Source organism: Sminthopsis crassicaudata, chromosome 4 (genome assembly GCF_048593235.1).
Source record: "Sminthopsis crassicaudata isolate SCR6 chromosome 4, ASM4859323v1, whole genome shotgun sequence".
Taxonomy (NCBI): Eukaryota; Metazoa; Chordata; class Mammalia; order Dasyuromorphia; family Dasyuridae; genus Sminthopsis; species Sminthopsis crassicaudata.
This window is the reverse complement of record NC_133620.1, coordinates 293743620-293769766: the sequence shown is the minus strand read 5'-3', so window position 1 is coordinate 293769766 and position 26147 is coordinate 293743620. Positions and strand designations below refer to the sequence as shown.

Here is a 26147-nt window from a genome sequence, read left to right as displayed (position 1 = left end):
ATGGAAGGTCATCTCAGAAGGAAGGCAATTAACAATAGGCTAGTAATTAGGGACTTCCTTTAGAACTTGGGATTTGAGCTGAGTTTTTTTAAAGAAAGCCAGGAAAGCTAGGAAGCAGAGGTGAAGAGAGAGAACATTCCAGTTATGAGGGACAGATAGGAATATAAAGCTATTGCAATAATAGCAAGATAAAGGCCAATATGTCATAAATATAGAGAGCTGAAAAAGGACTGAGATTGAGGTAAGGGTAGGTTGGAGAAAGGGACAGACACACAAGAGGCTATGACAACCACAAAGTGTCCTGAGAATAAGTCAAGCAGACAGGAAGTAAAATATCCAAAGGGGGGGGATAAGGGGGTGAGAGAGGGTTCTGGGTGTGTGTGCAGGGGGAGAAATACTAGTAATTAAAACCTTAAAACATCTATCTATATTCATACACACACACACACTCACATACATATGTATGTATGTATGTATAGTCAGTGGGTTGAGAACTGCCTTCCTGAACCATATGGATCAGATAATACAAAAATAAAAAGGAAAGAGAAACAGAAGGATGGAAAATATGTTTAAATCAAATTTTTTTTTTGTTTATGTTGTAAAAATGTCTTTTTTATTTATACCTTTTGCTTTTACATTAGTTGAAATTGTGAATATATGCTGCCCTTATCCATCGAGACTTACATTGCAACAAAATTTAAAAATAAATTAAAAAACAATTCTGCAAAATCAACCAACATATGCAGCTGATCTAATGATTTATTTCACAACCTCTGTAAAGAAGGGAGGTAAGTATGTTTCCTAACTTTTCCAGGACTGAGCTTGGTTATTACGAATTTATCTATTTAAAGTAAGACATTTAGGGGGTTGCTAGGGATTTGAGTGAGGGGTCCTATATTTAGTACCGTACAGGAGTCTGGGCAAGGTCTTAGGAAACTCAATACTGGTTGTCAGATTCATGTTCTGTCCCAGTTAGGCCTGATTATGGTTATGGAGCCAGGGTTGACGCAGGAGTTGGCTCCTTGGGAAAGGGAGAAATGGGTCAGGATGCTTATCCGGAGTCTCTTCTCTTTACAGAGGGAATGCAAATATCTGATCCTGGACTTTGCTTTTCCACCTGCTCAGGTCTGTTTCTTTCAGCTGAGCGGGTCAAATTCGGAGAGCCAGAAAAATGGCGAGGGAGTAGGAGGAAGGGAATTGTGAGGAGAGGAGTGAAAGAGCTGTGAAAGGAAGGGGAAGGAGGGAGACAGACAGAAGCTGAGAGGCGGAGACTGAAACGGACAGACACTTGATGTACTTTAAATAACAGCTAAAATCCCAGCCAGCTCTTACCCCCTTCTGTTAAATTTTCCCATTCGTCCAGCACATAGTTCGTTTTGCATGTTTGTTTTTATGTTGTCTCCCCGATTAGACTGTAAGCCCTCTGAGGGCAGATACTGTCTTTTTGCCTTTTTTTTTTTTATCCGAAAGGCCTAACCCAGAGCTTTGATAAACGTTTATTAATGAAATCAATTAAATAATTGAGCGCGCTTAATAAGGTTTATTGATTGTGGCGGACAGAAAGAATGGGAAGTTGACAGACAGACGGCGGTAGTGGAAGGTAACCAGGCTCTTACATTCTGCCCCCAGCGTATATAAAGAATCCGTGTAAGAGCAGGGCTGCGAAGGGCGAAGGGAGTAGTTAAGGCTGTCGGTGCTTTCTCTTTTGGGGCGGGGTAGGGGCTAGGAGAATAGAGTCGGCCTGAACCTTTGCACACTGCAGAAGCGGGTGCCCGGCCTCTACTGCCCCAGACTAGTCACCAGGACCAGAAGAGGAGACAAATTCAGCGGGTTTTTGCCTCCAGGAACCCTCCATTTTGGTCCCTCCTCAGGCGCGCCCCTTCGAGCCCAGATTTAGGCCACGCCCCCTCCTCGGAGCCCCACCCCTTCAATCAGTCCCCGGGCCCTAGCGGAGGCGGCCGGCGTCCCAGAACTGGGGGTGTTGCAGCAGAGGCGGCGAAGGCGGGGTCGGAGGCGGGGGCGACGCCAGCGGCAGTTAGAGCCGCCTAACCCGATGGCTGCGGTGGGGCAGAGATCCGGCCCTGCTGCCGGCGCGGAGGCTCTGGCTCTGGCGGCCGAGCTGCACGGGGAAGCTACGTGCTCCATATGCTTGGAGCTCTTCCAGGACCCCGTGTCCATCGAATGCGGCCACAGCTTCTGCCGTTCCTGCATCGCCCGCTGCTGGGAGCGCCCGGGGATCCCGGTGTCACCTGCTCCGCGCGCCCTGCCCTGTCCTCAGTGCCGGGAGCCAGCCCGGCCCAGCCAGCTCCGCCCCAACCGCCAGCTGGCCGGGGTGGCCAGCCTGCTCCGCCGCTACAGCCTCTCCCCGTCCGGAGAGGGGGACGGGGAGGGCGCGGGGAGCCTGGTGTCCGGCTGCCTTCAGCACGGAGAGCCTCTGAAACTCTACTGCCAGGACGATGGGCGGGCCATCTGCGTGGTGTGCGACCGCGCTCGGGAGCACCGCGCTCACGCCGTGCTGCCCCTGGACGAGGCGGTGCAGGAGGCCAAGGTGAGCGAGACCCCGTCGTCCGCGCCCCGGCCAGCCCTGGACAGTGAGCGACTCCTTGCGGCGGTCTGCTGGCTTCCCGCTGCGCCGGCTCCGCGGCCGCCCTCGGACCCACGGCCCCTTCTTTCATCTTTGTTCCCGACCCTTCACTCGGCACCGACCCCCTCGGTCTCCCCTCCGGGCCTCCCCCCGCCCCCCGCCCCCGCCAGCCTACGTAGATTTTTAGTTCTGGGATTGTTCTCTCCCATTTTAGATCGGTATTTCCTTGAGAACCTGAACTGGCTTCGGCCCTTTAGCTTAGCGTGTAAGAATCTCAATGCTCGCCCGCGGATTGTGCTCCAGGTGATCTTTTGGTGAGCCCCTGCTGTGGAGCCTTACCTAAGGGATGATCCCCCTGGGTCCCTCACTTCCTCCTCCTCCTCCCCTCTCGGATCATCTTCCTGTTTAAAGAGAGAGATTTCGCCAAGTTGCCTCAGCCTTGGGTTGCGCAGGCTCGGGGAGCGAGGTGGGACGGTCTCCTCTTAAGCTGGCAGAATTTATAAGAGAGAGCTCTGGCCTGAGGTACTTTGTGGGTAGCCTGGGTACTTTAACTGCCGTATTTTAGAGGCTACCTTCTGAACCAAGAACGCTGAGTGAAAGTTACAAAGAGACACACGTGTGTACATATGTGTGCATAGACATGTATATATACATACGTGTGCGCGTGCATGTATGCATTTATATGGGGGGGGAGAGAGAGATTTGAAATCTGGAAGAACGTCTTAATGATTAAACCTGTTACAACCTTTTTAGATACATTCTTTCTCCCTTGGGCATGAGGAGGTTTTTGGAATACCTGGGCCTGGGTGGGAGGAACCTCATCCAGCCACTAGATGCCACAAACTAGCTTAACTTCAACCAAGAGGTGGCAAGCTTCCTAGTCGGAGTCACCTGTTAGAGGAAAGCTTGCTCAGCTCTTACTGAGGGGGAGTGCTTCCCCTACAATCTCACGGGAAAATGATGCTTTGTGCATCTTCAGTACCTGCTATTACTTTAGAAGCACTGCGGTGTAGTAACTGGGATGGTAATCCTGGCAAAAGCTGAGTTCAGAAGCTTATCTTCAGTCCCGGCCAAGTACTGATGCAGTGAACGAGTCACTACTGTAATAAACCTTATTTCCTCCTCTGTAGAAACAAGAAATTACTACTTATGAATATTAGTTCAGGGAATTGTTGTGAAGCTTTGAGGGGTTTGCGAACCTGTTTAAATTTATTTTTTGTAAACTATTTTTGGGTAAATTTATTGGCAATTATGTCCAATGTAATTGATTTTATTTCATTTAAAAACATTATGAGAAGGGGACTCATTTGCCAGAGGTCAAAAGGGTCCTTGAGGACAAAAGAAAAAAGCTAAGTCCCTCATCTCTACGGAAATATATGTCAATTACTTACTTTTAAAAAATGCTGTATAAACTTATTATATCCATCCCACTCCCCTTATTCTAAGTGGGCTTTCCTCATGAAGCCTTAGCCTGGAGCAAAATACTCAAATCATTATTCCAGATTTTTTACAAATATTGCCTCCCAACTTTATGAGGTAGTTGCTTTTATTTCCCACATTTAACAGATGACAAAATTAAGACAAACAGATTAAGGAACTTGCCAAGGGTTACTCAGCCAGTAAGTTTCTAATAGATTTTGAGCTCAGATATTCCACTTTGCCATTCAGCTGCACAGGCACCTAGTTGAACCAATGGTCAGGTATTCTTCAGTGGGTATTCCTTTCTGGTATGAGTTGTATTAGGTGGCTGGCTACTGGGGTCCCTCTCGAGGTCTGTGATTCTGATTGTTTGCTCAGGAAGAATAGGGAAGGCTGGTGAGGATTGCAGGCCTGTGGGGGATGTATTTTTGGGTAGTGGGACCTTGTCCCATTGTTCAAATTTTATCATAGCTCTAGGCCAACATTCTCACATAATCCTCCAGTCACGGAAGGTTATTTTTGCTTTTTCTTCAGTAGAATCAGCCCTATATTCCGAGAGCAAAGCATGATGTAAAAGTGGGATGTTCTAAATTTCCTTCTCTCCCACCCAAAGTCAGTGAATTCACTTGTTGCTTCTCTCATCCAGGAGATGTTGGAGTCCCGACTAGGTGCCCTGAAGAAGGAATTGGAAGAGTTTGAAGATTTTAAATCCATGGAGGAGAAGGAGAGCCGGGAGCTCCTGGTGAGGAAGTAGAGGCTAGGGAGGTACCTTCTATTGAGTACTACAGTCTGAGAACCCAGTTTGTAGCACTGCCTCTGAATGGGTAAATGTGAAGTAAGACCAGATATAATTATGGGTGGAAGAGGCAGAAATATATATGCAGGGTGTCCCAAAAGTCTAGGTGCAGTTGTAAACTATTAAAACTGCACTAAGACTCTTGGAACATCCTGTATAGACTTGATGGATGGCGGAGGGGAGGGAGGAATCTTTTTATGCAGAAGAATTCATATTAAAGAGTTAGAATTTCTGTAGGAGAGAGAAGTGTGTGTGTGTGTGTGTGTGTGTGTGTGTGTGTGTGAGAGAGAGAGAGAGAGAGAGAGAGAGAGAGAGAGAGAGAGAGAGAGAGAGAGAGAGAGAGAGAGAGAGAGAGAAATCTGAAATGGATAAGGGTGCATGTATATTGCTTTCTTTCTCTCTCTCTCCCTCTTTCTGTCTTTTGTCTCCTCCCTAATTGCCACTCCTACCACTTTTGGCAGGCACATGAACAATTAGTGGGGAGATTGAGTAGAACAGGAAGTCTGAGAACTCAGGCAATTTTTTACTTTTGGATTTCTAGAATTCCCGAAAAGTGGATATGAAAGTCCCTCTGCTCATGATCCTTCTGTGATTTGTAGCACCCACCCCTAATAACTTTCAGTCTTTTGCTGCTAGAGAACTATGTGTATTTTTGTTAGGTCAAAAACACACCTTTTAGTCTATGAGTGCTGTGATTTCAGTAGGGTTAGGGTTCTTGGTGTGGAATCTCTCCAACAAAATTTATAATTCCTGTGTAACTTAAGGTCATAAAGTTGCCTTAGGGCACTTGGAATGACTTTTCAACAGGCACTTACTTTATAAAATGTTGAAAAGGTTTCCATATGATATTCTCAGAGTTCTAGTTTAAAGATAATCTTCCTCCATCTCTAAGATTCTATGCTTTTTGTGTCTGCCTTGAAAATCTCATTCTGAAGGATTCTACCTGATGTTTGGTTTGTCTTGGGTTGGATGCTGTATACAACTTATTTTTCAGCATTCTCTCCAAATTCCCAATTTATCATGCAACTAGTTAGTTATGTGAGTTTTTTGTTTAGTCTTTTTTTTTCTAGTTGTGTCCAACTCTTCATAATACCATTTGGGGATTTTCTTAGAAAATATATTAGAATGGTTTGCTATTTCCTTTTCCAGACCAAATAGAGTTAAATGACTTGCCCAAGGTCACACAGCTAGTAGTATCTGTACTTGCATTTCAATTTAGGTCTCCTGTCGCCAGGCCTTGCTCTTTGTCCACTGTACCACTAGCTGCCAGCTATAGTGCTAATACAGTTAATACACAATAGATTCAAAAAAGGTTTTAGTGAGGAATTAAGGAGAAAAGCAAAATAAGTTAAAATCTCAAGCTAGAAAATTGATAGAGGCAGAGGACTGTTATCATGCTTAATTCTGTAGGGCCCTTCATGTTTGACCCTTGCCCCAAATTCCTCTATTACTTTCTGGCATTTGACATTTAAAACACATACACACACACTCCATCCTATGCTAAGTCCAAAATAGCCTCTGTCATTCAATCAAAAAGCTGGTTGGTAGATAAAGGCAGATCCCCTTAGAATAGGTCATCTCTATTTCATGTCTCTCCTATCCTCCTACCCCCATCCCAATCTCTCCTTCATACAGATCAACCAGTTTAGCAAATACCTAGGAGCACTTCTTTCTTCCCTTCTTTTGAGAGAAGGATAAATATGAGTAAGGAAGGTGGAAAGTTTTTGGCCCATTCCAAAATATGAAAGAGTTGAATGTTAAGAACTTCTCACTTGAGACCATTTCTGATCTTTCCTCAGACACCATTGTCTCTCCCCCTCTCCCTCTTCCCACCTTTGTTCTTTATTTATATTCCTTATATTCCCTACTTATATTACTTAAGGGAAGGGATGATTTTGTTTCTCTCTGTGTTTACCCTATGCCTACCACAGTGCCTGAGACTTAATAGGCTTTTAATAAATGCTTGTTGACTTTGTGAATAGATGAAAAAATAAGAACCTGTGGGTCTTTAGGAAACTGAATTGAAAAATAGGGAGGGCATACAAGATTCTTTGCTTAGAAAAGATAGTAAATATATAAACATATGGAGATAATGACTGATTTTTTAAAAATTAGTTTATGCTCCAAGTCAGTGCTACTTTCTTCAAAGTAGTCACTTTGGGAGAACATGCAATTTATTCTAATGATTCTTCCATTGCTCCAAAACATTTTTGAATTCTTTTGGAAGTTCGGTACAAGAATGTATTACAGGTTCAAGAATATTTTCATTAGTTGCAAATCTTTCTAATTAATTTGGATTTGATTTTTGGAAACAGCCAAAGATCATCATGGCCAATCCCAGTCAGTAAGGTAAGTAACCAAGTTGAATGATTTTTTTTTTTTTTTTTTTTTGTTACCTTGGACTAGTAGAAAGAGTTAGGACCTTTCATTTGAGTCCTAGTTTTATAACTTTAGTTAAGTGGTTGGTGGATCTCATTGAGAAGATGATCTATTAAATCTTTTGATGATCTATCAATCTATTAAATGGGGAAAATACTTATCTGCCCTGTCCCATGGGTTCTAGAGAGAAGGCACACTATAATTATAACTATAAAATAATTTGTAAATGTAAGTTGTTATTATTTCAAAACAGAATAATTTATATGGTGCTTTAAGGTTTGTGTAGTTTTGTTCACAATAACTGCATTAGAGTAAGTGCTTTCCTCACAATAATCCTGATAGGTAGAGATAAGTAGGGATTGATAGTGCAAAATATGATTATAGATGAAAAAACTGAGGTTTTGAGGAATTAAGTCACTTGTATGTAATCACATCAGAAATGAGATTCAAACCCAGTTCTCTTGATTAGAATTTAAACTATACTGCCTTTTTAGATTTATGGTTATTCAATAGGTTTTTGATCATGTCCAATTCTTTGTGACCTTACTTTAGATTTTCTTGGCAAAGTTATTGAATGGTTTATCATTTCCTTTTTCATCTTTTTATGGTTGAGAAAACTGAGGAAAACAGGTTTTTTTTTTATTTGCCCAGAGTCACACATATAGGAAGTAGATTTGAGATCAGATTTGAACATGAATCTTCCTGACTTCAAGCCTGGCACTCTATCCAACTGTAAAACCTACCTATCCATAAATTAGTGAATATTGTTCAGTTGTTTTTCAGTCCTTTCTGATTCTTTGTGATCCTATAATGGTATTCTTAGCAAAGATACTACAATGGTTTGCATTTCATCCATCATGTCAATTCAAATACACACAGATCCCTGAAGGCCTCATATTGATAGAGAAAACTACAAATTGACACTATATATATTGTACTATATTTTTATTTAGTTTGTTAAACATTTCCCACTTATATTGTAATTGGATTCTGTGGGTGAGTTTTTCAATACTAGAAAAGAAATTTGATTTTAGATATATCTAACTATAAAATAGACTGCACTTTTTAGTGTTGTTTTTAAACTTGCTTTAAAGACAAGCAGCTGCATAGTTCTGTAATTTGAAAGAGCAGATGGTCACTTTATTTTTTTTCAATTTATCTTTTTTTTTTTAATTAGAGCTTTTTATTTACAAAACATATGCATGGGTAATTTTTCAACACTGATTTCCAAAACCTTGTGTTCCAGATTTTCTCCTTCTCCCTACTAATCCAATACATGTTAAATATGTTAAGATATGTTAAATCCAATTTTATATATTTGTCTTGCTGCACAAGAAAAATCAGATCAAGAAGAAAAAAAAAACTGAGAAAGAAAACAAAATGCAAGCAAACATCAACAGAAAGAGTGAAAATGTTGTGGTCCACACTCAGTTCCACATTCCTCTCTCTGGGTATAGATGGCTCTCTTCATCACAAGATTATTGGAACTAAGCTGAATCCATATGACCACTTTAAAAGGACAATTCTCATTTAGAAAAGGAATGAGGAGTTGGGCAGTAGCAAATCTGGGTACATTTCCCAGCATACTTGTATAATAAACAAAAGTCTATCTGACCGAGAATTTATTTCCATGAGAAGAGAGGGTTATTTTGTTATGGAGAACAAAGAGAAAACCTGGAGGAGGAAAAAGAAGCTTGGCTGTAGTATTAGGCCATAGACCCTTAAGATATTATGCTCTGACTAGAGGACTTACGATATTATCACCCTGGCCAGAAGATCTGTTGCCTAATATAATACAGTTAAAGTTATCAGCTTGCTGAAATCCAGGCTTCCTGACTTCATTATAAATGTATAAGTTGTTTTTATTTTCTTTTTTAAACAATAAGCTGAATAAGAGACTAATTGGAATGATAGAATACAAGATCATTAGAATAGATTCTGTGAATATATGGTCTTATTTCACACAAAATGAATGCTATATAGGAAAAAATTGATAAACATGAAGAAAGAATATGTTTGTAAAATAGATGAGAATATACAGGAGAAGAACAAGTTCAGTTATATGGATATATATAGACAGGTGTATGTGTGCCTATTCTGATCTTTGGTTAAGAGTTGGGAGAGTGTGTTCTTCCTTTATGGGCTGCACAGTGTAATCTCAGTGTTGAGAGATCTTTTCCTTTTAACTTATTCCCACATACTTTCTCCTTGAGCAGAAGCAAGTCACTGTGGAAAGGGAGAAGGTCGGGGCGGAGTTCCAAGCACTGAGGGCTTTCCTGATGGAGCAGGAAAGTAGGCTGGTGGGGCGTTTGGAAGAACTGGCCAGAGAAGTGACCCAAAGACAAACTGAGAACTTGAACCAACTTGGCAGTGAAATATCCCTGCTGTCCAAACTCACCACTGAGATGGAAGAGACATCCCACAAACCTGACTTGGACTTCCTTCAGGTGAGCTGGGACTGACTTGCAAAGAATTACAACCATTAGAAATTAGATTGAGATTGTTTAAGATATATAGAAGAGAAATACTTGTGGGATATTAAGTTTGTTTTGTTATCAGGGCTTCTTTTGGAGGGGAGGACAAAGTAATAAACAGGGCAATATTAGAGTAATAGGATATTAGAATTTGATTCTGTGATTTAATGAAGATCATGGAATCCTCATGTTGGGAGGGAGTGGGAGAAATCAACTCCTGCTTTCAGGTAGCAGAATTTCTAAATGGTTTCTTCTCCTTTGAGTACTGATAGTGTTTTATCTTAATTTTACACTTAGCTTATACTTTGCTTTCCTTTCATTTCATGTGACTAGAACTAGACTTAGATTCAGAAAACCTGGGGCTCAAGTCTCAACTCTTGAGTCTAGCTTTATGTACTTGGTCCTTTTCTACTTAACTATTTTTATGTACGTTGAGACTGAGCTCTAGGTGAGAGTTGTCTACCCATTATGGTACCTTGATAATGGTACCACCTACCCTTGATGGCAGAGACTATTGTGCTTTTTAACTTTATTTTAGCATCTAGCACAGTACTAATGTTAATGATCCATTATTTTATGTTGTTTGATTAACCATCCAGCACACATGACTGATTGTTCTTTTCTCTAAAATCATTAATGATGATTATGTGCTGGTTAAGTATTTCATAGATTTGAACTGGAAGGAAAGTCAAAAGTCCCTATTTTATAGATGAGACCCTAAAAAGAAAAATGACTCACCCCAAATCCAATAGTAGCAAATAGCAGGACTACAATTAAAATCTTAATTCTAAAGCCTGAGTTTTTATCTTGGTACCCTTTTTGTGTCTTTGGTCTTGGTTTAAGAAACATCATGGCTTTTCTTTAATCCCTGTGCCTCCTCTTCCCCAAATTCTCTGTGTATGTAACAAATAGCATGAAAGGATAAGGAATTTGTGGCTGGAGTTATTGGAAGGCTGGAAGACCATATGTTCTTCCTGTAGCTTCCTGTAGTTTCTATTCAATTGATTCATAATTTGTATATACAAAGCTTTGTGCTAGTATTTATTAAACTTCTGCTGTATACCAGGCACTTCACTAAATGCTAAAGATACAAAGTAAGGTAAAAGAACTATCCCTGCTCTCAAGGAGATTATAGTCTAATGGAAGAGACAGTGTGCAAACAATTACATCCAAACAAGACATATGTAGAATAAATTGGAGGCAATCAACAGAGCAAAGGAATTAGAATGATGGGCTTAGCAAAAGATTTTTTGTAGTGATACCGAAATATAGAGAAGTTTAAGGATATTTGACTGAGGTTGTTTATACAGTCCAATTGAAAATAGAAAGCATAAGCACTAAAGAGAAAAAAAAGAAACAGAAAAAGAAAAGATAATACAAGGCAATGAGCAACTAAGTGCCAGGTGTTCAGAGGAGGAAAGTTATTCCTAGAAGACATAAAGGAGATAGGACTTGAATTAGATTTTAAAGACTAGGTAGGATTCAGATATAAAAGGATTCGTAGAAGGCTAAGAAAATGTCATTTTGTGAGAAGGGGGAGACCTCAGGACAACAAAGTTAGCCTATATTAGGGCCCAGAAACCTGGGAGAGAAAACTTTTCTCTACAAAGAAGGGGAAAATGAGATTTCCTAAAGGGATGGTTTTCAGGTCAAAGAAAATCTGAGAGAAAGAGGAAATGACCATGGTTTCTTTGTTTGAAGCCTTACCTGATTTTTCTTTCTGTATAAAGAATGAGGCACATTCAGTAATGATTATTTTCTTCATTATTTCTGTTTAGGAATTCAAGAACACATTAGGCAGGTAAGTAAACTACAAATCTTTGCATTTAAAATAACTCTTCTCTTCGTTGTACAATTGTGGGGAGGAAAAATCAGAGGGCCTTCCCCAAAGAAAGTTGATATCCAGCCATAGTGCAAAGGGTTCTGGAACAATGGCTCTCTTCTCTACCAACAACCTCTGAACAGCATAGGTTCCATCCCTTCCAAGGTCTTCAAGCATATACTTTGTGGTTCTCCAGGGTCCTCCCCAGGTTCCCTGTATAAGTAGAAGGAATGGAACTAAGAAGTATTACTGAGTTAAGGCTCCCTGGAGGGGAGGCTTACATTAAATCCTGTTTGCAAGAAATTGACATTGTCAGGAGAGGCATAGAGAGTCTACCTTAGAGATTCCTGCAGACTAAAATGCAAGAACCTTGCTAGAAAGTTCTATGATATTGCCTTTCTCATTACCAGATAGTTTCATGGCTCCATTTTGCAGAGACCAAAAGGGAAAAAAGATCAGGGACAGTAGTTGGTGCCAATGACATCCTCTCTGTTTTTTCATCCAAGGTGTGACAATGTACCAGGCCCCAAACCAGCTTCAGTCTCTTCTGAAATGAAAAGTAAAGTTTGGAATATTTCACTCAAGACCTTTGTTTTGAAGGGACTGCTAAAGAAGTTCAAAGGTGATGGGTTTTGTTGGAGATGAGTAACTGGGAGGGTGTGAATAAAGATACTATATATAAGATAGCAGGACCTAAACTATGTCTAATGAGGCTCAAGCAGAAGGGGCAAGAGACTCTAGATCCAGCTTTATTAGCTGATTAATTCAAAAGCATTTATTAAATACCTGCTCTGTGACAGGAACTGTGCTTAGGTTCTAATCCTGGTGGAGCTGGTGGAGGAAAAGTATAAATAGTAACAGGGTCTTCCTATAAAGGTATCTCATCTATCTTACTAAAGACTGTTCCATTATTTATCCTGAAGAAAGAATACATGTGTAGGAAAGGTTTTTGAGTGGGTAGCAGGCACTGGAATAAGGCAGGGTGGGGAGAAAAGTGGCATTGTAAACTCTTTGAGGGACTTGCAGTCAGGTTACAAAGTGGAAAGAGCAGTGGGCAAGGAAAAAGGGAGATCTGAGTTCAAATATTGATTCTGATTTTTATTAGCTCTGTGACCATACAAGTCACTTAATCCCCATTTGTAAAATGGGGACAATAATATAACTCACCTCCCAGGTAAAATGCTTAACACAGTGTGTGGCACATGGTAGGAGCCTCTAAATGCTTGTTTTCTTTTTTCCCAACTCTGTCTCTTCCAGTGCTTGGTCTTATAGCAGATTTAATAAAATATTGCTTGAATGAATGTTGGTTTGTTAACTTAGCTAGAACATTCATTCTTGCTGTTTGTGTTCCTCCTCCTTTCAGAGGATCTTCGAGGAGAACTGGAAAAAGAGGAGAAAGGTAAATGTTGTTAGTAGTAAAGATGTCAAATAAAGCAATTTCCCCTATCTCTGTAACTCTGTCTCCCAGAATGTCTCTGTCTCTGTCAGAGGGAGACAGTGTGTGCTGTAGGGCAGAGAGCCCCCCATGGCATCTAACCAGATGAGAGACCATGGGCAGATCACATCCACTTTCCTTGGGCCTCCATCTTCTCTGTAAATTGAGACTGTACCTAAGAGCCTTCCCAAACTGAAATTCTATTTTACTTTTGTCTTGTATGTGTGTGGGTTGTGGATCTTTTCCTATAGATATGTCTCTTCTATGCCTTTTTCATGATACAGATGGGATTATGCCAAAGGGCAATGGGGCATGTGCTCAGTGGTCTGTGGGGTAACTTCTCCAGGGGGAGGGAGAAACACTATGGCCTGGGACTCTGGATACGTTATTTTGGGGAGGTCTGTCAGTCTACAACATGTACTGACCCTGCTGTGCCTCTTTCCCCCCCATTCCCGCCCGCCCTGTACAGATAGATCCCTGTACCAGGCACATTGGGGGGGAGAGACAGAAGAAAGGAAGAAACATGGTCCCTGCCCTTGGAGAACTCCTGGTATGATGGGGGATACAGGGCATACACTTAACAGTGACTTTTTTTTTTACTTTTTTTTTTTTTTTTTTTTTTTTTTTTAAACATAGAACACAGTGCAAATGATCAGAGTGAGATCTGAATGTACACAGGATAAAAAGAATGATCAGGGTCTGGTGGGATGTAGGAATCCTGAAAGGTTTCCTAATGGAAAAGGGATTTTTTTTTTTGAGTCAGGTTTAGCAAGTGAAGAGAAATGCAGCTTGTCTGAGAGGAGGGGGGATATTCACTGCGTGTCAGGGAGCTATATCAAATGATATCTTTCTCTGCCTTTGTTTTTTCTTCTCTCCCAAAGTGGAACTGACATTGGATCCTGACACAGCCAATCCCCGCCTTATCCTCTCATTGGATCTAAAGAGTGTCCGCCTGGGCCCACGACCCCAAGACTTGCCTCCTAATCCCCGGCGCTTTGATACGAATACTCGAGTGTTGGCTTCTCGTGGATTCACTTCAGGCCGTCACCACTGGGAGGTGGAGGTGGGCTCAGCTGATGGCTGGGCCTTTGGGGTGGCCCGCGAGAGTGTCCGGCGTAAGGGCCTTACTCCTTTTACTCCTGAAGAGGGTGTATGGGCCCTTCAGCTCAATGGTGGGCAGTACTGGGCTGTAACATCTCCTGAACGTACTTCACTGAGCCCTGGGGGGCGGCTGGCCCGGGTTCGGGTGGCCCTGGATTTAGAGGCAGGTGCAGTGTCTTTCTATGCTGCTGAGGACATGCGACACATCTACACCTTCCGAGTGGCCTTCCGAGAGCGAGTCTTTCCTCTCTTCTCTGTCTGCTCCACTGGGACATACTTGAGGATTTGGCCATGATATAGGGGCCAGGTCACTCAGAGGATGGGGCTGATTCATACCTCTAGCGTACTGGGAGTTACAAGAAGTTAATCCTGTACAGATCTCTCTCCCGACCCTGGCTTCCCACCTGGCCAGACCAAACTGTTTTCTTCCTGAGAAATGGGGTACAAGCAACAAATTAATGTATGTATAGGTCTCTACCAAATCCTGGCTTCTTGTTTGCTATATGCTGGCTTTATTCCTTCTCCAACTTCTTGATGGGGCTTATTACAAGGAAACAGCCAGATTATCTCATTCGGTTTTTTACTCTTTCCCCTCCTTATTTTGGACTACCTTTTCACCAAATTTATCTGTGTATTTAACCTTGAAGACTGTGGATGCTGGAGACTTTGGCCAACCCCCTTGGCTTTTTTGGCAGGTGGCAGCACTGTTGCCAAGTAGCAAGTTTAGGCTGAACATATCTGCCTGGCTTCCTGTTCCTGGTCTTGATTCATCTCTAGATCTTAAAACTGTTCTGTTTCCTTTCTTTGGCTATTTATACTGGCTTTCATCTTAGTTTTCTTCTGCATCTTCATTTTCCCTCAGACCTCAGAAAGTGTTGGGGAAAGGTAGTAGGAAATAGAAGAGGGACTAAGTATAAGTTCCTGCTTACTTGAATCTCAACTCTGTGCTCTCTCAGCTGAGGAGGAAGGCAGCTCTGGACCTGGGGCAGTATGATTTATTTTCTCTGCTTTGCACTTTTGTCAGGTTGTAGCCAACAGGATCAAAAATGGACTTTAAACTGAGTGGACTTGGCTGCTTGTCTTTAGACTCAGAGGTCATCAATTTTCCTGGCTACAGCTGACATTTGGAATTGGGAAAGAACTCTGTTTCCAAAATATCAGTCTCTGCCCAGATAAGAATTAAATCCTTGCCTATGTGTGTGACATGTACCTGCTTAAGGGAATAAATGCCAACACACTTTTTGGGAATTCACACTCACACTGACCCATAACTTTTTCTCTCTCTTCTTCCACTCTCAACCATATAACAGATCACCAATACAAAGATACAACTACCATTGACAGTAGAGATGGATCTCTGCACCCAAATATGCATGTAAATCCATACTCAAAACTCCACAAGCATAGCCACTTAGTGTACAAACCCGCAGGCAACAAATCTCATAACAATCAATATTCAGGTACTTTCTGCCACAAATATATATTCCCACTGTTTTACCAAATGATGTAAATACTCCTTTCCAAGAAGCACACACACATATGTACTGTCTAGACCTTAAATCACTAGGTTCTAGGTTCTCCCTCATGATTTTAATGGCCTCTTTACCAGGATGGTGCCTCAGTTTCCTTAATTTGTGAGACTTCCTGCTCTTGACAACTGTGATGCAGAGAGGGGAACAGAACAAAAGGGGAAGAATGGCTTTCCCTGATCATACAGAATATGAGTTCATCTTGAGTTACTTGGTTTCTTGGTGGATGGGAAGGGGAAGATCTCATTCAAATGTTTCTGAGTTCATGTGTGGCTGTATCTATGGAGCAGTTCTCTATACTGAATGATAATGTGATTATTTCTGTGTGAATGTATACATTATTTAGTGGTTCTGGATACTAGTGTGTGTGTATAGGGAGTATACATTTATTGTAGTCTCATTATGTGAATGTAGGTGTATTTATATGTCCTTATGCTGTAAGTATTAATATATTTGTTTTCTTGGGTCTATGTGTTATTGGATGAGGATTTCTGAATGTTCTATAATTATGTTTGAGTCCTTGATTATAATATAGATATGTTTGCATGTAAGTTTGATATAATTGAGTGTAGGTCTCTGTAGAAGAAGTGAATACTGACTTGACTAATAGCTGCTCTGGGTAGGGAGAAAGGAAAAATTTGGTATAGACTAGACCTTAGAGCAAGCGTTGTTAACTTAGGATATGTGAACTTGTGTTTAAAAATTTTTGGTTAACTGTTTTTCAATATAATTGATTTCATTGTCACCTTATATATTTTATCTTATTCATTTCACAATATTATTCTGAGAAGGGGTCTTTCTGTAGGTATCATCAGATTGTCAAGAGGGGCCCCAAGACACAAAAAGATTAAGAATCTTTGCCCCAGAGAAAGGCTGTATATACAGCAAAGCAGTTACTTGTAATGTCATCCTGCTTCTGTTTGATTCTGTGACTGGCTCTCTCTGCTCTCCCATTCTGGGGAGGATTTGAGGTTCATTCCCTCACTCTTTATGTTTAAATGTTTAAATGATAGTCTCTATTAAATGACAGAGGTGAGTTGGGCAGTTGTGGGAATTGGAGGGTCTATTACATCTTATGGGGTAGGACACTATCACCTGTGAAGGCAGCAGTAGAGCAGAACTCTTGAGGAACCAGGCTTAAGATGAACCCAGCTTTCCATGCTGACTTGTAAACTCTGTGTCCTTATCCACTCACTCCTAGAATCCAGGAATCCTGCCTTTGAGCTAATTGTAGTCACCTTAATTTCTACTGTCCCTTTTTGTTCTTTTATTTTTCTCTGTCCTCTGTTTTAAAAGGACATTTTCAAACTTTTCTCTTTTTGGACATAGATATTTGTCCCAAAACTCCCTTTTCTCTTTAGGGATCCATGTGTCTCAGTCTTCCAGTTTCTGGGAACTAGAATTAACACTTAAATGACTAATTTTGTATATAGAGTAGTTAAGAAATCTATGGTGCTCAACACAGTATTTTTCTCATTAGATGCCCATAAAATTTTTTGATGAAAAATATATTTCCATGTGTATATAACTAGCATTTCTACATCACTTAACTTTATAGTTTAGTGCTTTATAAATAAATACCATATTTTATCTCAGCAACCCTGGGAAGTAGTAGCTATTTTTATCCTCATTTTATAGATGAGGAAATTGAGGAAAGGAGTTAAATGACTCATCCAGGGTTTGTACAGTTAAGTAGGCAGGATTTGAATTTGTGTCTTGTGTTCAGAGTCAGGCATTTAATTATAGCTGTGGATCACTAGGAATTGACTGCTTTTAATATAGTAGAGAGATCACTAGGTTTGAAGATAAGGACCTGAATCCAGACCCCAGCTTTTTCATTTATTTGGGAATGCAAATATAAAATGAAAAATTCTTAAGTCTGTATCCTATTGAAGGAGACAAGTATAGTACATGAATAGGATAATATGAAATACAAGACAATTTTTTGGGAGATACAGGCACAAGATTCTAGGGAGATCAGACAAGGCTTCACATAGAGCTGAGCTCTAAGGAAATGGCCAGTATAATGAAGTACATTCCAGGCCCAGAGATCTATAGTTTCTTCAAAGGCACAGAGATAGGATATTATGAGGAACAGCAAGTAAATCAATTTGACTCATGTGAATAAGGGAAAAATGTAATATTACTGGAAAGATAGGTTCGAGTCAGATTTTGAAGAGCTTTAAATGCCAAATAGGAGTTTGTATTTTCAGAGGTATCAGGATATTATTGGAGTTTCATTGAATCAACTTTGTAATCTGGGGGAAAATGTTCACTTTCTTGGTTTCATTTATCTGTAGAATGAGGAGTTTGCTCTATGTGTGTGATCTCTAAGGTCTTTTACTGTTCTGAATCCATGTTCCTATGAGTCTAATCAGGAAGGTAATACAGAGGAGGAAAATCTTTAGAAAACCCTGAATAAAAGTGGTGATATGTTTTGTCATTCTTTGGTGAGTAGCTATTTCCAGGCAACAGGTGTAACCTAGCAAAAAGCCCAGAGGCAAGAAAGTCATGTTTAATTAAAGGAATATTGACTCAATTTATCTAAGTGTAGAAAGAGAAGTTCTGAGATTAAGAAAGTCATAATTTGTAGAGAGTTTATTGAAAGGTTTAAGACAGGATTTTGGACCTGCTCTGCAATATTATGTTAAGCACTTAAGGAGGGGGATGGGATAGTCAGCACAACAATAAGGGAAGAAAACTTAGTAATAATAATTGAAGGTCAACTGGAAAGAAAATGAAATAAATAGGGGTAATCTGGTACTGTATACTAGAATATTAGATAAGAAATGACTAGATTAAGGTTGAAGAGATAAGATAGTAAGTGAGAAATGAATAGATTAAGGTTGAAAAGGTTAGATTTTAGAGTTATTTGTGCCCTTATCATCTCTTGAGATACTGCAAAAGTTTCCATCCTTCATGAAGCTGCCAAACTGATAATTCTTTAAATTTTTTTAAAGCTGCTAGACAGTCTTCTAAAATATCCTCACTACATGCATAGATTGAGTTACAAAATACCCCTTACAGAAATAAAGAATCATTTAAGTACTTGGAAGAATATACAGTACACGTGGCTAAGCTGGGTCAATATTTATATTCAAATAGTACCAAAGTTAATATGCAGATTTAATATATGTATCAAATAAGATACTTTTCAGTGCTAGATGACAAAACTATTTGGAGGAAGAAGATATTTACATTATCAAGGAAAATGATAAAAAGGTAGGAATTAATGTAGAATATCTTTTCATGTCTTTAAACATAATACAAAGCAAAAGTCATCAAAACCATTTGGTACCAGTTTTTAAAAATAATAAATCATCAGAACATATGAAATTAGAAAGAATCAGAAATTTTCGAACCTCATATTCAATAAATGCCAAAACAAATTACCTTGGAAAGACCTTAGTTGATAAGAACACCTAAGAAAAATGTCTTGTAGAAAATGGGTTTAGACCAACGTCTTTTTCTACAATAATAAAGGTGGATGTGTGATCTGAATATGAAAGATCATACTAAAAGAAGCATATACTTTTCACTGTTTTGGGTAAGAAATAAATTGTTAAACTGTCTGAAGATATAAAACAATTTTGGTTATATGAAATTGAAAAACTTGTACAAACTACGATAAGAGAAGTAATCTTTCAAATATTTCTGATAAGGATTTCCTAAGGTACATTATCAGAATTAACAAGGAATTAAAAATAAAAACTAAAAGCTGTTTTCTAATTGAAGATGGTTAAAATATATGAACAATTCCCCTCCAAATTGCAAACTACTAACTAGATAGAAGTATGCTTTAAAATACTACTACTAAGAGAAATGTAAATCAAAACAAGTCTGAGATTTTACTTTACATTCAGCCAAATGGTAATGATTATAAATGATGAAAAGATGAGAAGTGAAAAGATGAAGATTAATGCATTATTGGTGGAGCTGTGAATTGGTACAATCCATTTTGGAAGAGTGCAAATGAAGTGACTAAAATGTCCATACCCTTTAGGGATTCCATTGTCCATAATGACCCCAGAGAAGTCTTTGAGAAAAAGAAAGTTTCTACATATTCTAAAATGTTTATAGCTTCTCTTGTGGTCACAAAGAACTGGAAACAAGTAGATACTCATCTGTTGGGAAATGGCTAAGCAAATGTAATGGTATATCTAGAAAATGAATAATGAGAAGCCTAGGAAGACATAAATTGGTTCAAAGGTGAATTGGTTGATTTGAAGATTTAAGAGGATGGACTTTAGTTTTAAAAAAAAAAAAAAAAGGTCACCATTTTGTGTTTTATATATGTGAAAAAGAAGTGTATAGACCTCTTGGAGCTTTCTAGGCTTCTTTTCACCTGTTTCCTGTCAACTTCTGCAATGCTGCCAGATAAGGAGAGAGGAGGAATTTCTCTTCCTTTTCTCCTTCCTTTCCTCTCTCCCTTCCCCTGGTAATTACAGACTTCCTTAGAGCAGAACCTCAATGTGTTTATCCAAGTGAGTCTGGAAAAAAAAAAAAAAGTTCCTTTTTTTCATTTGTGCTTGTAAATCTGAGACTTGAGAGTTAACGTTTGTCAAGAGATGACAAAACGTCATGTTATTAGATTTAATATTCTGGACAGGTATATAAACTTATACACATTGCCACAGAAGAGTATGTCCATGGACATCATTCCTGAACTACTTCCGTAGTAGAGGAGGGAGGATTTTCTAGGCAGTATGTGATTAGAATGTTACTTCCCAGCTAAAGAAGGAGGTTTCTTGGCTACCCTTGAAGAAAGCTAGGGATTAAAAAACCAAAATTAAAAAACAAAAATCTTGCCTTCCTGTCCTTAAGGCACTATAGTCTATGTGGGGATGGAGAGGGAGGGAAGAACTATAGTATTTCAGTTGTGGGGTACAACTTGTACAAAGGCCCATAAATGAGACTTGAAGTACCTTATTCAGAGAATAGCAATTCCGGCCTTTTTGTAAGGAAAATGGATATGAAAGCAAATAATGTGTAGTCAGTCTGGAAAGCTAGGTTATAGCAAGATTGCAAAGGACTAAATGCAAAACAGAAGTTTGTATTTTATCCTAGAGATGTGCTATTTCCTACAGTAAGTCTGCAGTGTTCTGGCCTTCAAAATTACTTTATTTTAATTTTCTATATATATTTTGGGACTGCCTTTTTTCTGCTTCTGTCCTCTTCCCTTTTTATAAGGTCTTTGAGGGCTTGGTGGGGTTGGTATTTGTTTTTTTTGTTTTTGTTTTTTTTTCCATTTGTAGGCTTGTTACCTAGCAAAGTGTATAGTACATAGTAGTTGACTAATACATACTTATTGAATTGAATTGAATAGGGAGGTAATGGAGCTTCTTGAGCAGAAATGTGACAAATTTATACTTTGAGATTATCTATTGGAAACAAAACTAAGTGCTGTGGTCAGAGTCTCAACTTAGCCTTAGAGAAGATAAACCTCCCTCCCTTCTTTGCAGAAATAGGAGACTATGGATGTGGAATATTGAATACACCAGATATGGTTGATGTATCAGTTAGTTTAGCTGAATTTTTTAATTTAAAAAAAATTTTTTTTAGATTATACATGGTTATACATAACACCTTTTACATATTTCCATTTGAGTTATGTTGGGAGGGAAAAACCAAAACAAAAGGAAAAACCATGAGAGAAAAAAAAAAGTGAAGATAGTATGCATTGCTCCACATTCGGCCTTCATAGGCTGTCATCTCTCTGATGATGGCATTTCCATCCAAAGTTACTGGAATTACTTTTGATCACTGAATTGCTGAGATGAACCAAGTCTATTATAGTTGTCATACAATTTTGTTACTGTGTGCAATGTTTTCCTGTTCTACTGCTTCACTCAGCATCATGAACTTTTTTTTTTTTTTTAATCATTGTTGTAAGGCATGATAAGATGGGTAGAGGAAAGTATTATGTCAAAACAATGTATTAATACTTTTAAAAAAGTTGATTTCTTCTGAAATTTTTGCAACCACTGAGCCCATCTCAAGAGAGCTATCCTTTATTTTTTTTTTAAAGAAAAAAGAAAAAAAAAGTAAAGAAAATGAACAAACTGGTCCTCAAATGGGAAAAAAAAGTATTATATGCTATGTTATACACTGTGTATATCTTCTCACAGTGTCTGAAGAACATAGTGAAGTGCTCTAAAGGTGCTTGTTGAATGAAATTTAGTTAAAAAGTTTTGACCTGCTTCATAATCATGAAACCAGTAATTAAAAGACTTGTATTTAGGTTTTCCTGTCTCTAAGGTTGACCTATCGACAACCGGAGATGAGATATGTCTAAGAGACTCATATCTCAGTTGATTCTAGTCCTAGAGAGCCCAGAATATAATCACAAAGTGATAATGAAGTTGAAAGTAAATGGCCTTCTATGACTCGATCCCTTTATGAGATATGAAATCTTTTGTATTGAGTCAAGAAAGGAACAAGGATTGACAGAAAATTATCTTTCCCCTTTGTGCCTTGAATGAATTTCAGAATTGGAGAGTTGGAAGCAGTTGTGGTAGAGATTCTTGCCAGACAGCAAGAGGGAAGAGCTTTGCTTTGAATCAGTATTTGACCAATAGAAAAATGGCAGATTCAGCTGGAAGCAGAGACCCATGTTCCATATATAGATTCAGATAGAGGCCCAAGGGAGGAAACAGCTCCAAGGAAATTAGCAGCAGAGAGAAGAGAGAGGCTCAAGAAAATATTTTGAGAGTCCAGTTGAGCAACTAGCCCAGCAGACTCAGAACTCAAAAGTGCAACTTTGAAAGGCTTGCCTAAAGAGAGAAAAGGCTGCTGGGTCTGAAATACCAAGACTTGGGAGGTGCCTTTTCCATTGCTATGTCTTGCACTCGTGCCTCATTATCATTGTACCTAAAGTCTTTGCCCATATTCTCCACAGATGTATTTGTGGGGCACTTCTCCCCAGTTTTATGTGAGGAATGTTTTAGACCAATTGTATTGGTATGTACCATCTTAATAAATGTTTTTGTTCTAGAAATTGCATTGACTACTGTTTTTTTTTCTTTTTTTTTTTAAATCCTATTAAAAAAAGCATTTCTACACATACAGGAGCACACAAAGAATGATTCTATATGAAACTAGGGATCTCTATTTTATATCACTTTTTAAAAAGGTGTATAATAAATTCTACATGTTATTTTCAAAACTGACATGCTTATCTGTGTTTCCTTCTGGGTTTAATGGCTCTCACAATTGCTAATGCCTCTTTCTTAACACTATCTCCTACCCCAATTAAAAACCAAGAGGAAGCAGCAATCCTTATAGCAAATAAACAAGAGCCAAACAAAATGAATCCACATAGTTACCATGCCTACAGCATATGTCTGCATCTTGTGACCATAACTTATGTGTCAGGAGATGAGTATGCTTGTCATGTATGGGATGAACTGAGAAAAGACCTCTCATAAGGCTGTGGCTTCAACCTATCCCTGATTGTGACTTGAGACTTTTCAATAACAACTTGAGCTATAGCTAAAAAGCTGCAGGGGTTCTTGGATGAACATTCCCCTCCTATTTGCTACCACCTCTTAATTAACATTTAAATACTTCTTTTAAAGGCAATTTATTCTTTGTTTCTGGGATAAATTTCTCCTTTTAGAATGTAAGCCTTTATTCCCCCAGACAATGGAAAAAAAAGGTCAATGGGGAGTAGGAGCCTTTGGTTAATATAATTTTGTGTTTTGTAGTTTATGTTTTGCCCACCTTTACTGACAAACACCTTGTCAGATAGGAGTTACCCTTTCTTGGGAGATTGTAATAAATCCCTTTTTGCTTTTTCTTATTCTGAAAGGCTCATCCAGGGTATTTTCTATTTGTGAGGGGTCTCTTCCATCCTTGGGCAGGCACTCTTCAGAGAATTCTCAGGTGGTCCTTGGACTCAGCTAGGGAACTCCCACTCCAGATTTGGAAAAACTCTTGAAGAGAGACACTTGGAGACAACAAAAATGGAAGTAGGCTAGTAAAGATAGAGGATTAATATGGCCCAGAAGGATTTAGAATCCTAAATGGTTAGATTCTTCCCTATACCAAGAACTGGTGAGCTACCTGGGTGACTGGGATTGGGATTGGAAGAGTGTAGGTGGTTAAAGTCTATAAAAGGTTTCTACTTCCCTTTAATACTAGGAAAATCCTAAGTGGTTCAAATCCATAAGGATTCTCCTATTTTCCTTTGATTAGATAAAGAGGACTAGAAACTGTGAACCTAGTTGGTTCTCTTATCTAGTGTCCTGGGAAGATAGCTCTTTAAAAAGAATTGGGATGAAGTACCAAAATTTATAGGGGCTAACTATTTTTGTTTTGTTTGGTCAGGCTCACTGTTGGCTCAGGAACTGTCCATTCTCCACCCCTCCCTCTCTGAGGGCTGGGTGTAAATTCAAAGTTTTGGCTCCAGAATTCCTCTCCTCGATTATGTTTTGTCTTCTGTGTTAGTCTCAGTCAGTACTTAGAAAAAGATCTGGCTATTTGGGATTTAAATGGGCTTGCTTTGTATAATTGAACTTATGCAGATAGCTTTTAGCTAGAGAGAAGAAAGACTAGTTCTGAGATAGGGAAAGTTTTTAACTGTCAGACCAAAAAGGAAAAAAACCAACAACTGACCTTTCTGTGGACCTAGAACTGGCCAATTTGGGGTCTGCAGAAATAGTTAAAAGAACTGCAGATTCTGGGGTTTTTGAGAATAATCATGAAATTACTTGGCACTGTCTCTAATCGGCTAACTTGAGTTAGTGTGATGACCGCATTAACACCCTGGATACCTTAGAATCAGCCAGAGTCAGGATAAGCAAAAGTCCTTGGTCTTTATTCTTGGTCTTTAGCGGTAGAAGGAAGTATAGGGGATGGACGCAGGATCTCCGAGACCTCACCTCTTAGTTTCCTGCCCCAAAGTGACTCTGGCTAGTCTCACTGCACCCCCTAGTTCCACCTACAATTCTCTGTATCCATCAAATGATTGGGCCAGCACAGAATAGTGGGAAGGGCCATTTTCCAAGCATATTCTTTTTTTTTTTAGGCTGGGGTTAAGTGACTTGCCCAGGATCACACAGCTAGGAAGTATTAAGTGTCTGAAATCAGATTTGAACTTTCTGAATTCAAGGCTGGTGCTCTATCCACTGTGCCACCTATCTGCCCCCAATCATATTCTAATAGAGTATTGTCCAATCAGTAATTAGCCTTAAGTGCTCGATTGTTCTGACCTCAGTGCATTAACTCAAGAGTTTCAGCCCTTTATAAGTTAGTCCATTGTATTTTTAAGTGGGCCTAATTTACATGACAAAGCATTTGAAGGGCCAGAACTTGAGGCTTATAGAAAAACTGCAGAAGGAAAAAAATATCCTTTCTGGAGTTTTCTAAACTTCTCAGGTTTGTGGAATCTATCCTGCCTAGGTTGGTGTCCCTGGCTAACCTAGATTCTTCTGGGATTTGTGCTGGTACCCCAATATCTTTGACACGATTCACCCCCCCCCATTTCTGTCATGGAGAATGGGTTAATCACTCAGTCACAGGCCTACATCTGGACACTTGGGTCTAAATTTCTCCAACCCTATTTTCCTCCCCTCAACTCGAAAGTTCACCAGTTTCTTAAAGCCCTGTAGATGGATTTGAAAGGGAAGTGTTCTGCCACCTTAAATTTTGGGGCTGAGTTTAAATTGGAATTCTGATTCTGAAATTGTATGAAATAATTACTATGAACTAGTGCATGCTAAGATTGTGAATTTGTTTATTCTGATATAAGATTTTATAAATATGTGTGTATTAATATTTAAGTATTGTTTCTAGAAATGTAAATCAGTATTTCATTTGATTTTAAGTTAAAAATTTTGAATCTCTGATAACTTACTTAAAGAAGTCACATGTTTGTCTCCCAATTAGATGAAATATATTTAAGCTACTATGTTACTTTCTAAATTTTGTATTGGGTAATTTGCAAAAATTGTATGAGCTGTGCTTTAACATTGTTGAAGCGCCTTGTGGTCCCTTTAAGAAACGAATCCTTTCAGAATGATTTATTTCTTTCTGATTCCCAATCCCTCCTGGCTGAGGCATTAAGTTAAGTCAAGAAGCTAGGACCTTTGATTCACAAATCCCCGACAAAAGTACCTCTTTGAATTCCAATAGGAGATCCAGGCCTGTCCCAACCCCCATGGGATCTGAGCCAACTTGGGACTCTACCCACAAGCCTCTTTAGCTAAATCTCTCATTATAAAAGAGCCAAGCTGGAGTCCTCTCTTTGCAGAGGTTCCAAACATGGCAGCCTTATGCCTAGCATGCCAAGGGTCTCTTCCCACTGGAATAATATTTCCAGTGCCTTCTTCTCTTTACCTAACATCTTTTACTAACTAGACTTTAACCTTACTTCTAAATCCCATAATATATCTCTTTTATCAATCTAGGTTTTCGGGCCTATAAATTCCTTTACAGGGGACTCTTGTGCCACCATTAGACCTCATTTAACTCCCTCTCCTTGCGTCGAATCCAAAGGAGTTGCAGGGGAGCTCTATTTGACTCCTTATACCCCAAACCTGCCACTAGACTTCATTTTCATTTGGGTATCCCAATTCTATACCTCATCATTGTGGTATAACATTGTGG

At 39.4% G+C, this 26147-nt stretch overlaps 1 protein-coding gene across 3 annotated transcripts; it reads left to right on the top strand.

Annotated features, from left to right (window-relative positions):
- The first annotated feature begins 1950 nt into the window (after positions 1–1950).
- On the top strand, positions 1951–22536 carry TRIM7 (tripartite motif containing 7). Of its 3 annotated transcripts, none has more exons than XR_012489373.1 (8): positions 1951–2548; positions 4650–4745; positions 7115–7148; positions 9395–9625; positions 11431–11453; positions 11981–12096; positions 12838–12873; positions 13791–22536. XR_012489373.1 is itself a non-coding variant. In XM_074311524.1 (8 exons), the coding sequence occupies exons 1-8, from the start codon at positions 2054–2056 to the stop codon at positions 14303–14305; spliced, it is 1593 nt and encodes a 530-aa protein (XP_074167625.1). In that variant the 5' UTR covers positions 1960–2053; the 3' UTR covers positions 14306–22536. The 3 variants fall into 3 exon arrangements, 2 of the variants coding, with proteins under 2 accessions (XP_074167625.1, XP_074167626.1); XM_074311524.1 differs by lacking the exon at positions 7115–7148 and adding an exon at positions 13379–13459 and having other exon boundaries at positions 1960–2548; XM_074311525.1 differs by lacking the exon at positions 7115–7148 and having other exon boundaries at positions 1963–2548.
- The last annotated feature ends 3611 nt before the right edge of the window (positions 22537–26147 follow it).

What these genes read in the sequence shown, in the direction of transcription:
- TRIM7 (XM_074311524.1), top strand. Translation starts at nt 2,054, where the DNA reads ATGGCTGCGGTGGGGCAGAGATCCGGCCCTGCTGCCGGCGCGGAGGCT. An exon ending in AGGCGGTGCAGGAGGCCAAG is followed by an intron (nt 2,549 to 4,649) that starts GTGAGCGAGACC and finishes TCTCTCATCCAG; the next exon opens with GAGATGTTGGAGTCCCGACT. An exon ending in ACTGCTAAAGAAGTTCAAAG is followed by an intron (nt 12,097 to 12,837) that starts GTGATGGGTTTT and finishes TCCTCCTTTCAG; the next exon opens with AGGATCTTCGAGGAGAACTG.